Here is a 13,343-nt window from a genome sequence, read left to right on the forward strand (position 1 = left end):
AGTTCAACGGTGCTGCTACTCAGTTGATTAAATGGGGGGAAAAAAGCAATGTATTGGTGTGTACCGAGGTTTACGGGACGGTGGCAAATGCGTAGGGATGGGCAGCCTTCCCGGCAGCGAGCCGGGCGCTGCTCCTACCCGGCCGTGAGCCTTGCCGCCGGCCGAGTCCCCGGGCTTCGCACCCCGGCCCTGCCCGCTGCGGCCCGGGCAAGAGGCACGCCGACCCCAGCAGGCAACGGGGGCTCCGCAGGGCCCCTGCCGCGGCGGGGAGGTGGCGGCGGCCCCCACGCGCTCGCCGGCCCCGCTGCCTCGGCTCGGCAGCCGCAGAAGAAGGCGGCTGTGGGGGGGGGATAAGGGGACCCGCTAGGGAGCCGCTCTCCGCAGGCGAGCGGGGCTGAATGGCCCCATTGTGCGCGGCGGCGCTGGGCAGCAGCGGGATCCTTCCTGCGGCCGCCGTAGGTGGCCGTGCCGCCGGGCCGGAGCGCGCCGCCGGCCTGCTCGTCGTCCCCGCCGCCGCCTCGGGGCTGCCGGGGTCCCCGAGCCCCCCGGGGCGGCTCCGGGCGCCCACCATGCCGGCCAGCACACCGCAAGGAGCCTGCGGCCGGGGGACACGCGGTTCCCGTCATTTGGCTTTTCCTAGGCCCGGTGCCCATAAATGAAGGAATACACTTGCAAAGCTCAGGGGGAGGGAAGGGAGGGAAAAACAAAACAAAACAAAACAAAACAAAACAACACAACCATTTTTGGCGGCAGGAGCTGCTGCCCCGGCCGCATCCGGCCGCTCCGCAACGACAAGGCTCCGCCGGGCACAACGGGGCCTTTGTGGGGGACGCGGTGGCCGCGGGGGCCAGAGCTGCTTCCCCGTGGGAAGGGCTGCCCGCGCCCTGGGCCAGGGCTTCGCCTCGCGGCCGGGCTGGGCCGGGGCCCCGGGGGCTCGGCTGGGGCTTTCGGCCGAGCGCTAGCGCTGAAACGCTGCGGCTTTTGCGTGTGTGCGAACCTGGAGCTGGGCAAACGGCGGGAGCGGGGCCGGCGCGGGGTGCCAAGGAGGGGCCAGCGACGCAGCGCCGTCGGGGGGACGAACCGCTTTATTTTAAGATCCGCTTTGTGTCTGAGGAAGGGGTATTTTAGCAGCCTGCGACAGAAACGCGAACCGCACGGTTAACCTGCCCCCTCGGCCTCGGCCAGCCTTGCCGATGTCAGAGTCCAGTTTCTTGAGATAGAAAAAGGAAAACAAATTCAAACTGTACAACTTTTTACAGGGTACGTAGCTGGGCTCCCTTTTTACACTGCTGTACACGCTTGGGATAACGAAGCGCAACTGTACTCAGAGCCAACACATCATCATAGGCCACTAAGGAAGATAAAATAAAAGCTGCAGTGAGTGGAAGCTGGACAGACACACAGGCAATTTAAGTGTGTTGTGTTCCTGCTATTGCAGAGTTTATTTACCGAGGAACCCAGGGGGGCAGCAAGGCCAGTGTGGGGGCCTGGCTGCTCCCGGCGCTGCCTCCCCTCGCACGGGGAAGCATCCGCTCACCGGAGCGGCTTCAGTTTGTCTCAGGCTTTATTTACAGTCGACTTTGCAACAGTGCAATTAAATAGCTTGCTCGCTTGCTGCGATTGTGCAGTGTCAGTGGCAGGAGATTATTTCAGGATCTCGATGGCAGCCCTGTCCCGGGATAGCTTGGAGGAACCAGAACGGCAGTGGCCAGCCAAAGCTCGTTGCTGGTTCTGCCGCCCAGAGGTCTCTGCACAGCCGGTGCACGGCGGCTGCCCGGGGTAGCTGCCAGCACAGCTGCCCGGCTGCGGGCAGCACCAGCAGCGCAGGCTCCGGGCGCGTTTCCCCTCTTGGAGCAGGGCGGATCCGAACCGCCGGCACGACCCAGCGCGCCGGGGCTCCCAGGCAGGCGCCCGCTGCGGGCACGGCGCGCTCCGGCCGAGGATCCGCACAGTAAGGTGGTGGCGGCCAGGAAACGCTGAAGGTGAGGAGGGAACTTAAAATGGGGAAAAAGGACATTTCAAATAGGCGTGAGTGGAACCGCAGGGATTGCGGGAGCGCAGAGGGATCGATCGCCCGCCTCCGGGCCTCGTCCCCGCTCCCGCTCGGGCTCCGCTCGGGCTCCAGGCCCCGGCGGCCCAGCCCGGGGCTCCTTAGCAGCAAAACCGGTGCACACCCCGGCCCCCTCCGTCCCCGGGGCCGGGCCACGGAGCGCGGACGTGCTCGGAGCAGGACGCCCCGTCCCGCGCGGCGCCTCGCTTCCAGCGCCACCAGCGCTACCTCCTTTTCCGCATGCAGGTCTCGAGCCTCCCCAGCTCTTCGTAGGCCTGGTAGAAGACGTCAAAGTCTCTGGCGCTCCAGCCCCTCCAGACAGCCAGGCACCACTCGGTGCTTTCGTTCTCGAAGCAGCACACCACCGTGTCCTTCGCGATGAGCGCCGCGTCCACCAGCGTGCTGCGAAAGGAAGAGCGGAGCGGAGGCTGGCAGCCCGCTCTCCTCGGCGGCCAGCGACGCTCCTTTTACAAGCTGCAAATCCTCGAGAAAGGAGGACGTAACAAGGAGAGGAACTGGAAACTATGCCGTGGCAAAAGCGAGCGGCTCAGCGACACGGGAGAAGCTTTGGAAAGGGAGCCGGGTGCCTCAGCAGGCAGCTAGGTGTCTGCCACGGCGTTTTGAAGTCGCCGTTAATCTGATTTCCTAAATCCACGGGGGCTCTCACCTGCTGCCAGGTGGCACGGGCAAGGGCTCCACGGCATCGCTGGCAGCTGCGTTTTATTTCTGAGCCGCCGCCCTCCCCTCCTCTGCCAGCCCACCCCGCTCCGCACAGGCCTCGCACCAGCTCCGGGGCACCGGTAACGCGCGCCAGCAAAACTCGCCCACCGGCACCAGCGACCTGTCTTTCGTCATTTTGTCCTGCCGGAAAAGGAGGGTGAGTCAACGCCGTCGCGCTTGAGCCAGCCAGACTGCAAGGCAGCGGGGCAGGACGAGTCGGCGAGGGCCGGATCATCCCAGCTCCCTGTGTAACTCTTCCCTAACGCTTCTGCATCAGCCGGGTAAAGCAGCCCAAACCTAACGGGACCTGCGGCTAATAAAAAGCACACGCCGCTCAGCTCATGGCCGCTCAGCTCATGGACCGCACGCTGCTCTCCTGTTGCGTTTGCCCAGCTGTAAAAACCGATCATCTATAATCCTTAGCACTGCTTTGCGTCCGTGCGTTTGGACCGAAATAGTGCAATCCCAGACTGGTATTTAAACGATCAGCAGGAAGCCGCCTCCATCCCTCGAGCGGTTATTTATTTACTCAGCCGCTCGTTTGCCGTACGAAGCGTTTTGGAGGAGCGTGTGTAACTGCTCCCCCCTGCGTCCCAGGAACCATCCCCGGCCCGTCGCTGCCGGCAGCACAAAGTGCTCATTTAGAGGCAGCGCGTCAACCCGATCCGCGGGAATGCAGCCGCGGAGCAGCGCCGGCCCCGCCGTAAATGCCCCGCTTGTTCGGAGCGGCGGCCCGCGCCCGCCGTGCGCCAGGAGCCGTGTGCCCGCCGTGCAAGACGCGCTTCCCCGCGGCATGGCTGCATAGTTGGGCGTTGGGGTTTTGGGGGCCCGGATCGAGGTCACAGCACCTTCCCCTCGCCAGCGACCGCCTCTCCTCCGACGGGGACCTGCTGATGGTGCCGGCAGCGCAGGGGAAGCTCCCCAGAGCCCCCCCTCGGCCACCCCCTCCCCTGGGCACCTGCAAGCCGGTGGAGAAGGTGCCGTCTAGTTGAGCCTCACCCGTACGGAGCCAGCTCCCCGGCCTTCAGCACGGCGATCACCCTGCCCCGCTGCGTGCCGGACTCCTTCTCCAGTCCGATGACGATGATATCCCCACCTCGCCTGGAAGGGAAACAAGTGAGACCTCACGTGTACGCGGCAGCGGGACAACGGGCAGCTGAGGAAAACACAGGTTAAATGTCCATCTCGGGGGCTGCAACCCCTCCTCTCCGTATGGGACCTGCTGGGAAGGGGCACGGCGATGCCACCAAGGGGCATCCTGAGGCCACTACAGCGAGTGCCCCTGCGACGGTCAAAACTGGATGCCCCACGGTCTCGGTGAAGCCCAGCTGGGGGGACGGGACTTGCCAGAGCTGCCACGGGAGCGAGGAAGCAGGTGGGGACACAGGGCTTTTACTCTCACCACCCACTTTTTCGTTCTGCTGAAAACAAGCCCCAAGACTCTAGATTTAGCCATTCTGCCCAACACTAGGTATCTTTAAAAAGCAGCAGAAAAGCTGATGCACCAGCATACAGGTTTCTTTATGTCAAGTTGATTCCTGGGCACATGTGCCATAAAAGGGATGCAAAAGTTCCTGGACCTTCCACTGGCTCCGGCTCGTTTCACTCTCAGCCCAGGAAGGTTTGCGATGAAGCTGCTTTATTGACCACTTACCTGGGGATCCATATGAGGTCTTTGACCGAAAGAATCTTCACAGCTTGGAGATGCTGCGTGTCGTCACCTGCAGGCATAGCATCATGGTCTGGGGAAGGCTTCAGTTCATGAAATTTGCTGGACTCCTCAAAATCCGTGGAAATCGGTGCACTAGAAGAGCTCATGGGCGAGCTGGGCAGGCTGGAGGAGGAGCGGGTTATCCTGTTAGGAGGCGAGGAGGAGTAGGAAGACACGGAGCAATAATCTGTGAGCGAGTCCTGATGGTTGAGGATCTGGGTGCCGACCTCCGGGCTGTAGATAATGCTCATATCCACCAGCGAGTTCCCCTCCAGCGCTTTGCGGTTTATCGGTGTCGTCGCTGGGATGGCTGCAAAAGGCTGCTGGATCGTAAACATGTCCCTGAGGGGGCTGCAGTCTCCGCAGAAGTAGCGCGCGCATAGCTGGTAGGTGGTAACGTGATACATCACCAGGAAGTTGCTTTTATGGTCCAGACACCACACCACCTCCTCCCCGTGGCACTCGGAGCTGCAGGCGATGGACGTGATCACCGAAGGCGGGCTGAAGGGCTCCAGCCTCCGGCTGATCTCCATGGTGGCGCAGTCGATGATGAGGACGCCGGGGCCGTTGCTGTACCACACCTCCGCTCCGCTGTGGGTTATCTCCATGGCCTTCACGGGGTAGGGGTTCTGCCGGGGGTCGTCGTCGGGAATGTTGAACTTGGACCTGTTCGCCGTGTGGGAGCACAGGTAGGAGCAGCTGTCCCCCGGGATGCCACGCGCCACCGAAAACACCGCTACGAGGCCATCGGACAAGCCGGCCAGCACCACGTAGGAGTTCTGCAAGGAAGAGATGGCAGATTCGCTGTCCGGATGCTTTACTGCTGTTCAGTACAAGAGCTTTCAATCCCAGGCCCTGGCTGCCTCTCCCAACCTTGTAAGTAGACTAATAACTTACCCCAAATCACTCAGTGATAACAGCAACATAAAAAGCAGTTATTACACACAAGCCGCTGCAGAGCCACACTCCTCTCACCCAGTATCACCTCTCTTTACTGGCAAGGAAGGATAGGACGACCTGGCAGCCTGCCCTGAAGGTTAACAAATTTGGGCTGGAATATACTCAGAGACAGCCACCGTGGTCCTAGGAATCCAGCTCTAGAAACTCGGCTCGTTTCCAAAAAGGAGTAAAGCAGAGCGCAGCTTTTGCTATCAGCGTGGCTAGGAGAGGAATGGAAAAAACGCAGGGGGACACGGAAAGATGGAGATGATCCTCGAGCGAAGGAGGACACACAGGGATGCCTCCGCTGACTCGACAGCGCCGCTCCTCCCGAGGACAGTTCAACAAACCGGCTGCCAAGTGCAGCGGGGAATTTTGCAGGTCCTGACACGCTGTCCGTGCCTGCACAGACGGGTTGGCCAGGCAGAGGCACGGGAGCACGGTGCCCTGCGGAGCCCGGCCCTGCACCGCCCCAATGGATGCCCTGGCAGCGCGAGGCTCCGGCGACGGACGTGTGTGTCGGACGAGCTGTTGTCCCCAGGGTGCCTGGGACATCGGTGACGCCGCCTGCCCCACGAGACCCTCTGGGCATCTGCCAGCACCCCTCGCTGCTCCTACACCAACAGAAAACCTGCACCTTGCCAGGACACCAGTCCTGTAAGGCAGCTCCTGGCTGCTTAAGTCCATAGGGCCCAAAATCAGCACGTTGAATTGAACGTGGATGTGGAGGGGCAGCTAGCACAGGGGTAAGTATTAGTTCAGCATCAGTACTGTGTGCAGGGCTCCTAAAGAGTGTCGGGCAAAACCACGCTATCTGCATGCAAAGTCTGAGTAAAACCACGAGTGTGCTGAGACGGTGTGACTAATTCGGATCACGGCAGAGTTTCGCTGTAATGGGAAAAACCAGGGAAGCAAGTGGAAAGTTGTGAAACAGACTTGGACTTTTACTCTAGCCCAGTGCTGTCCCAATTCTCTAACCACTAATTAAAAGAAACCCAAATGGCCTGCAGTGTTCGGTGCCACGTCCCTGCTGCCATGTGGATCTGGTGCAAAGTCTCCTGGACCTGGACTTGCCAGGGAGTTGCATCAGTAGGTTGGAACATGGCACGATGCTTTGCACAACTGCAATTTTTTTTTTTTGAAAAGGAGTTTGATTATTTAGAACAGAAGAAAACACAGCAGAAGAGACCACATTTCTCTGGTGAAAATCGTCCAACTTTTCCAATCCGAAAGACCCTGCATACTAAGTGTTTCTTACTGAAAATGAAAAATTTGTATCAAAATGGGAACATCTGAAATTAAAAGGTCTAATTTCATCTTTTTAATGACCTACAGGAAATTATTGTCCAGTTTCATTATCAGCCACGTTTTAAGAGGCTCATGAGTTCCCCGATGCCAGGACTACACTCTAACGTAGTTAAGCTGGCTTGCTTAAATGTAATGTGCATACGTCAACTCCAGCTGTTCCTACCTCAACAGAAGACACTATTAAGCCTTCTAGTTGTCTGTGGTTTTCTCTCATTTGATTTGAAAATGATGAATTATCCAAGCATAGTCTTCAGAAAAAATATTTTGATTTCCTTGATTAGTGTCAGCTACTGCAAAACAGAATCAAGGTTCCCTGTTGGATACAACAGGCCAAATTCTCCCTGCACAGGGAAATAACGTTTTAATTGGCAGAGCTGCATCACTTATACCCACTCCGCTGTGCTAAGGCTGCTAGCCCTGCCAAATCCCAGCCCGTCCTAGGACATCACAACAGCGGAAGCAAATTTGGAAGATATTTTATGCGTGGAGGCACTTATTACTTATAGCCTTGGAGACCAGAACCTGCTTTATCCAGCCACTGATGTTATCTCCTTATTTCAGAAACGAGGAGCAAGTATTCCCGTCCTGATCCGACCGTCCCCTCGCCAGCGACCAGAAACCTTAAGTAACTTTCTCAGAATTCGTTTTCAACATTTCCGCTCCGCGAGGGGCCAAGAAAAACACGGCCGCAGGGCTGCGTTGGAAGTCTCCATCGAGCCAGGAGTCCCACCATGCCGGCAAGGAAGCCCCGGAGCGGGGCCGCGCCGCGCAGCACCCACCAGCCCGTGCCCCCGGCCGGGCCCGGCGCGAGGCCGCCCCGAGCAGGTCAAAACGCCCCCGACACCGCGGCCTCGGTCACATCGTCCCCTCCATCCCCGCAGGGCTGGCACCGGCCACCGCGGCAGGCTGCAGCCTTTAAATGCAGCTTTTGTTTTTGCCTATTCCAGGTTGTTTTCTTTTTTTTTCCTGCGAGAGGCCAGAGCCTCGCACACCTCCACATTTCTCTTTTCCTCAAGGTTTTTTGTAAGAATGCTGCAAGCCGATTAGAAAGCATCTTCTTTTGCTCTTTTTCACCTGCTTGCTTGCTGCTTTATTTTTCTGAAAGGAAATTTATAGGGAATTTTATTGTTTGCCAAAGGTGATGATACCAGTGACAGAAAATATCTACAAAAAGCTAAATTTTACATGATTTTTCCTTGGAGGCCGAGTTTTGGATTCTGGGCCCCTCTCTGCTGCTCTTAAATTTCCATGATGCTCCTTTTGGACGAAAAACCCAGCTCTGGAAATTATTTCTTTTGGATCAGGCTTCCCAAGGCGATTAAAAAGAATTCCCCTTCCCAGCACCATGCCTCGGCAAGTCACCTCCCATCCCAGCAGCTACACGGCTTTCTGCCTTGGGAAAGGCCGACGTTCCCATAGCGAGCCTCTCTCCTCCACTGGGCAGTAAGAACTATTCGATAACTTTGCTATAACTCACAGCTCTGCACAGCGAGTTTGACAAGTGTAACTTCGGCCTTTCCACTTAGCTTTTCTGGAAGAACTGGCTGTTTCGAAAAATGGTCGAGTTTCTTGCCAGCCTGCTCTGCACATCCCCATGGCTGCTGGTGTGGCCAGTTCACTGCCAAATTCATTCACAGAAAGGAGAGAGGAAAAAGTAAGTCCAACAAGCTAAGAAGGAGTGTGCCGAAGGGCTGTGGATTGCTGGAAGCCTGGGTAGGGTCGGGGGAGGAAGGGAGGTGTCTAGACTCAATATTCCTATTGTAGGGCCTGGCATTATTTATGACCTTTCCTAGGCAAGCCACAAACTGAAAATAGAAACCAGGAGACATCGAGCCACTCGTAAGCCCTGAGGAACGGCTCCGCAAAGCCGTATGACAGTGGAAAAGCTGAAAGGGAAAGACTCGCTTCCCATCCTGGAGAAAACCTCAGGCAGCACGACAAAGAAACCTGCCCTGCACTTCAGAAATGAGGAGAAACGCTGCAGGTCTGGGAGCCAAAGCAAGCCGACAGATGCAGCCTCCCGGCGGGTGAAATCCATCCCTGTGCCAGCCTGAGCTCTGTGTCCTACTTCAGTCCTACTTACAGCGTGGTTGGAAGCGAAGTGCTCCACCTCGCACTAACCATCTGCCAGTCTACGGCCACGCAGGAGTCTGAGCAAACCAGCCAGAAAGGGACAGCAACGCAGACCGGACACATGGCCTAAAACAGCTCCGCTGCCGCTCCGAGAAGTGCTCCATATTGAGCTTTTAGACACATACCAGTCTGCTGGCATTTGCAAAAACTACACAGCTACCAATAATGTTGGAACATAATTATATGTTTTTATTCCAGGTGGCTGTAAGCAAACCGGAGGTAATTTAGCCAGAAAACAGTTTTTCTACATCTCCCAAGACTCGCCCACAATAGGCAGTAATGTCAGATTTCTCTTGCCAATAGCTGGATGTGAGCATTTCCAGAACCAGACAGATAGTATGTAACTTTTGTCATTACCCATAGGAGGCAGTTCTTGGGCTGCCTTTGTTATCTAAATGTTCTCATCCAAAAATAAAGGGAAGTGTGGCTAAGCACAGATAATATTTAAAGATGATTAGGCACAGAAATAACAGCATGCATACACACCAGGAAAGGAGTGGGTACAAGAGCTAGGATAAACTCAAGCCCTGCGTCAGCAGTTAACAAATGTCTACTCTAATTACTCATTCATGCCCCCTCTACTTTGCTTGATCAGACTAAACCTTCTCTTCCAGCGATGCGGAAACACAGCTGGAAAACTTCCTTGCTGAGGAACTGGATATATTTGGAGTGTTTTCCCAGCAGTGCCAGCTCCGGTCCCTGACTCGGGTTCATGCCCACACCTCTGTCCTTTGCTCTGCTGGCAGAGGCACGGAGGCCTGGAAACGCTCTCCCCATGCTGCCAAATCGTTCCTGGGAATTGCAAAGTCCTTCAACACCCGCTAGTGACGAGCAGCCCTAGCAGCGGCCGCCTGTCCCAGGAGCAGGCAGCCTGGGTTTCCCTAGGTCCCTGCTTACCTTTTTGACGACGGGCATGACCAGGAAGCAGCTCACGGTAGCGGGAGTGTCTAAGCCCTTCTGCGGCACCTTCAGAGGACACATGCCCTGCAGCCCGTACACAGAAATCTTCTGGTCCTGCCAAAGAGCACACAAAATCCCAGGGACTTCAGTCATCTGTCATGATTTTCACATTTTGAGACCCAAGCGAGATCAAATTGGCTCCCCAATGAGTTTTTATTTGTATTTCTGGATATTCAGAGCCTAGGTTTCATTTTGCTGAACAGCATCTGCCACATCTGTGGGTGGAAAGAGGGTACCACCTTCCCCCAAACAGCTATGGGTGATATGTGCACAATCCAAAAGCCACCGAAACCACCACTACAGCAGTTTTATCATCGTGTGTAAAGCAACATTTGACATCCCTGACTCCACACGAATCTACCGAAACATGGCAGGACATTTGCCAAGGCAACTGAAATGTGTATGTTATTTTGCATTAACTCATCAATTCAAGTAAAGCTAATATTACTCTGTATGTGAAATTACACCTGCTCTACACCTCGTAAATCCACCAAACCAAAACAGAATATCCAATTTGGAGAGTATCAATGCATTTAATTTGGATCAAAAGGGTGGAAATAAAATGCTTTAAGATTTCTGAATTGTAATCTTTCTATACTTCTTTTTATGAAAAAATGTGAATATTTGAACTTTGCCTTGATTTGGGATGACAAAAAAAGTCAAAATATCTTACTCTCCTACAGAGAAAAAAGATCTTAGCTTTCACTAGATGCCAGCATCCATACTAGGGCTGAGTGAATTAACCAACACACGTTATTCTTTCAGCATGTGCAGCCTTTTTATTCTCTTTGAATTTTAGGAACATGCTTCAATTTGTTTTAGCTATTTTTTGTTTGCTTTGTGTCACACGATTGCGTCAGAACCAGCTGACACTTAACACAGCCCTTTCTGGAGAGTAGATGGAGGCCCAGGGAGATAAATCGGCCATGCTCACTCGGTCTTATCTTTTTAGCCGCAGTTTTCCACGGTGAATAGCAAACTTGGGTACCCATTCCCACCAATTTGCAAGTCCCTCAGGCCTCTTGCGAAACTCCATCCTTAATGCATGGTTTCTCTCACTGCTTGCCGTTATCACCTACGGATAAGGACATTTACCAGACGAAACCCTCAGGCCGGATATGCCACAACCTGGAGAGTTTCACCCTGGAAAGCCGAGATTCCCACGACCGTGTCGAACACCAGGAGACACGACTTCGATCTCGATCTCGGCTAAATAACAGAGGGAAACAATACACCAGCAGACGGCAGGTGCAAAGCCAGGCTGCTCGTCCGAGACGCCCACTGTCTCAGACACCCTGGGCTTCACTACTTTAACAGGCTCTTTCCCGCGATCCGTGCCTCCCTCCGGCGGGGCAGCGAGGTGCGGGTGCCGCTTACCTCCGTGGCGGCCCAGAGCGCGTTCTGGAATTTCAGCTGGCAGCACAGCTTCATCCCTGGGCAGCTCATCCTCTCCACTTCTATCACTCCTTTCTCGGGGTTCACCACCGTGTAGTTTCTGAAAGGAGCAGATGCAGTTTGCTACAGCCAGCGGCTCGCTGCAAACCGCTACGGGACGGTACTCGGGGCACGTGGCCGGGACGTGCTACGATCGGGCTTGAGCCGGACACCGCGGATGGGAGCGATGCTGCAAGACTCACCAGCCTCCCAAAGGCTGTCGTAACGGGAGAGGAACCCAGCGATGGCCCTGCTCCCCCCCAGGGGGAAGATACGCAATGGCTTTGGTGAAGACCGAAGCGAAGCTATCTGACTTTGCGCTGAAATGGATTCAGAGCGCTTACATGGTCTGCTGCTACAATGCAGCTGTGAGACAAACCGCTCCAGCCGAACGGCAGTAATTAAGAGCTGGGAGGTCTCAGCCCTTCTTCCTCGTTATAGTCTCAGGAGAATATGTGCTTATTCTCCAAGTGCGCTGCCTCAGTATTATCTTACTTCAGTGCTTATTCTAGGGCACAAACAAAACAGCACTATTCTCTCAAGTAAGAGCAAGGACCTGTAACCTGATAAAATAATTTACAAATACGACTAATTCATACTTTTGTAACTAAAAGGATTGCGTTTGTTATGAGTTTGAGGAAGTTTATTGGGTTTGGGTGTTTGAACAACTGGATATTCACGATCACATCTGTGAGCCCCAGATGTTTTACCAACTGTAGCACAAGCAATTACACATCCTGAAATCTGTCAGATATAAGTAATTTGTTGTTCAGCAGTCTCCAGCAATTCAACTGTCCAGTCAGGAAGCAGATTCACTGAGATATATTGCTGTGAATATTTGGACAACATCCACGTATTCAAAATACATCTGTGAGACCCATGTGTTTCACCAGTTTTAGCACGAATAGTTGTACTGTCTGCCCGGCATGACTGACCAGGCACCACAAATAGCAAAGCAAATAGTTCATGGACAAATCACGTACCCTTCCCATTAGGTTAATGCTTACAAATAATGAATACATTAATATAAAATTCAGATCAGTTTGTGAATGGTTTCCCAATAAGAAGGGGGCTATAAAAATCCATAACATCCATACAAAGCCTGACTAGCCACCATGGGTCACATGTGGCTGAGCAAAATACCATCATCTCAGTCACAATTTAATAACATTTAAAGCTCATGCCTATTCAGTATAACACACATTTTACTGGAAGCATACACTTGGATGCACATGGACCTTCAGGCATGTGGCTAACTCCTGATGATTTCAATAGGATTTTAGCATGTGCTTAATTGCTTTGCAGAACAGAGATGGACCTGCAGTTTCAATTAGGAAAGGTTTAGCATTAAATGGCCTCATTAGGAAAGGCAGAACACGTCTGTTCTCATGTGCAAATGCTTCATCCTCTGTGTGTGAATCATTACACTGCCCTAATCTTCTCCCCATATTAACTGAAGCAGAGTTAAGCCCATTAAATATCCTTTATAAAGCAACCACTGTTCCCAATTAAAGGAGTTTGGGAAAACACTGTTCAGTGTATCCTTGGCATTCATCCAAATTCACTTTCACCTTCTTTACCTCCATCCCAGCGGCATAAGCAAAGACACTGAAGGATTTTTACATTAAAAGAAAATACAGAAATGACCGATATGAGCCATCTAACCTGGTGTCTTCCTTCCCATCCCAGAACACCACAGTATACTCCTGTCCCTGGGAGCAGAAGAAGGAAGACTGCTTCCCGCAGGACAGCAGGTACATAAAAGTTGCAAAGGTAGGATCTTTCATCTGTCCTACCACAGAAATGGCCAGTGGACGCTGTGGGGAAAGGAAAAGACATACATCATACAGATACTTGGAAGACCAGAACAAATAATAGATTCATAATAATCATTATTTACTAACATAGCCAGGAAATGCGATTTTTTTAAATAAAAGTTTCTGCTAGGTACTCAAATCTGCACCAAATTCTCCTGGTTTTTAGCATCATTTGTATCCCAGACACTGAAGCTCAAACCTCTTCCTTACTTCCAGAGTTTGGTCTGTTTTTCTCTTTAACATTTTATCCCTGAATTTATTCAGCTTTAAG

At 53.7% G+C, this 13,343-nt stretch overlaps 1 protein-coding gene across 3 annotated transcripts in view; it reads right to left on the bottom strand.

The window, feature by feature from the left end:
- Window positions 1-1,067: 1,067 nt before the first annotated feature.
- LRRK1 (leucine rich repeat kinase 1) overlaps window positions 1,068-13,343 on the bottom strand; it is a 78,962-nt gene continuing 66,686 nt past the window's right edge. For 2 of the 3 annotated variants that reach the window (XM_064517890.1, XM_064517889.1), the window contains exons 29-34: window positions 12,921-13,072; window positions 11,199-11,316; window positions 9,759-9,875; window positions 4,425-5,260; window positions 3,770-3,871; window positions 1,068-2,452 (exon numbers count right to left, since the gene is read on the bottom strand). In XM_064517890.1, the coding sequence (XP_064373960.1) occupies window positions 2,275-2,452; window positions 3,770-3,871; window positions 4,425-5,260; window positions 9,759-9,875; window positions 11,199-11,316; window positions 12,921-13,072 (1,503 nt within the window). In that variant the 3' untranslated portion in view covers window positions 1,068-2,274. Of the gene's footprint in view, window positions 2,453-3,769; window positions 3,872-4,424; window positions 5,261-9,054; window positions 9,654-9,758; window positions 9,876-11,198; window positions 11,317-12,920; window positions 13,073-13,343 lie in introns of those variants that run through there. The other variant, XM_064517891.1, reaches the window with a different exon arrangement.

The sequence above is a fragment of the Dromaius novaehollandiae genome, chromosome 10, assembly GCF_036370855.1.
Source record: "Dromaius novaehollandiae isolate bDroNov1 chromosome 10, bDroNov1.hap1, whole genome shotgun sequence".
Classification (NCBI taxonomy): domain Eukaryota; kingdom Metazoa; phylum Chordata; class Aves; order Casuariiformes; family Dromaiidae; genus Dromaius; species Dromaius novaehollandiae.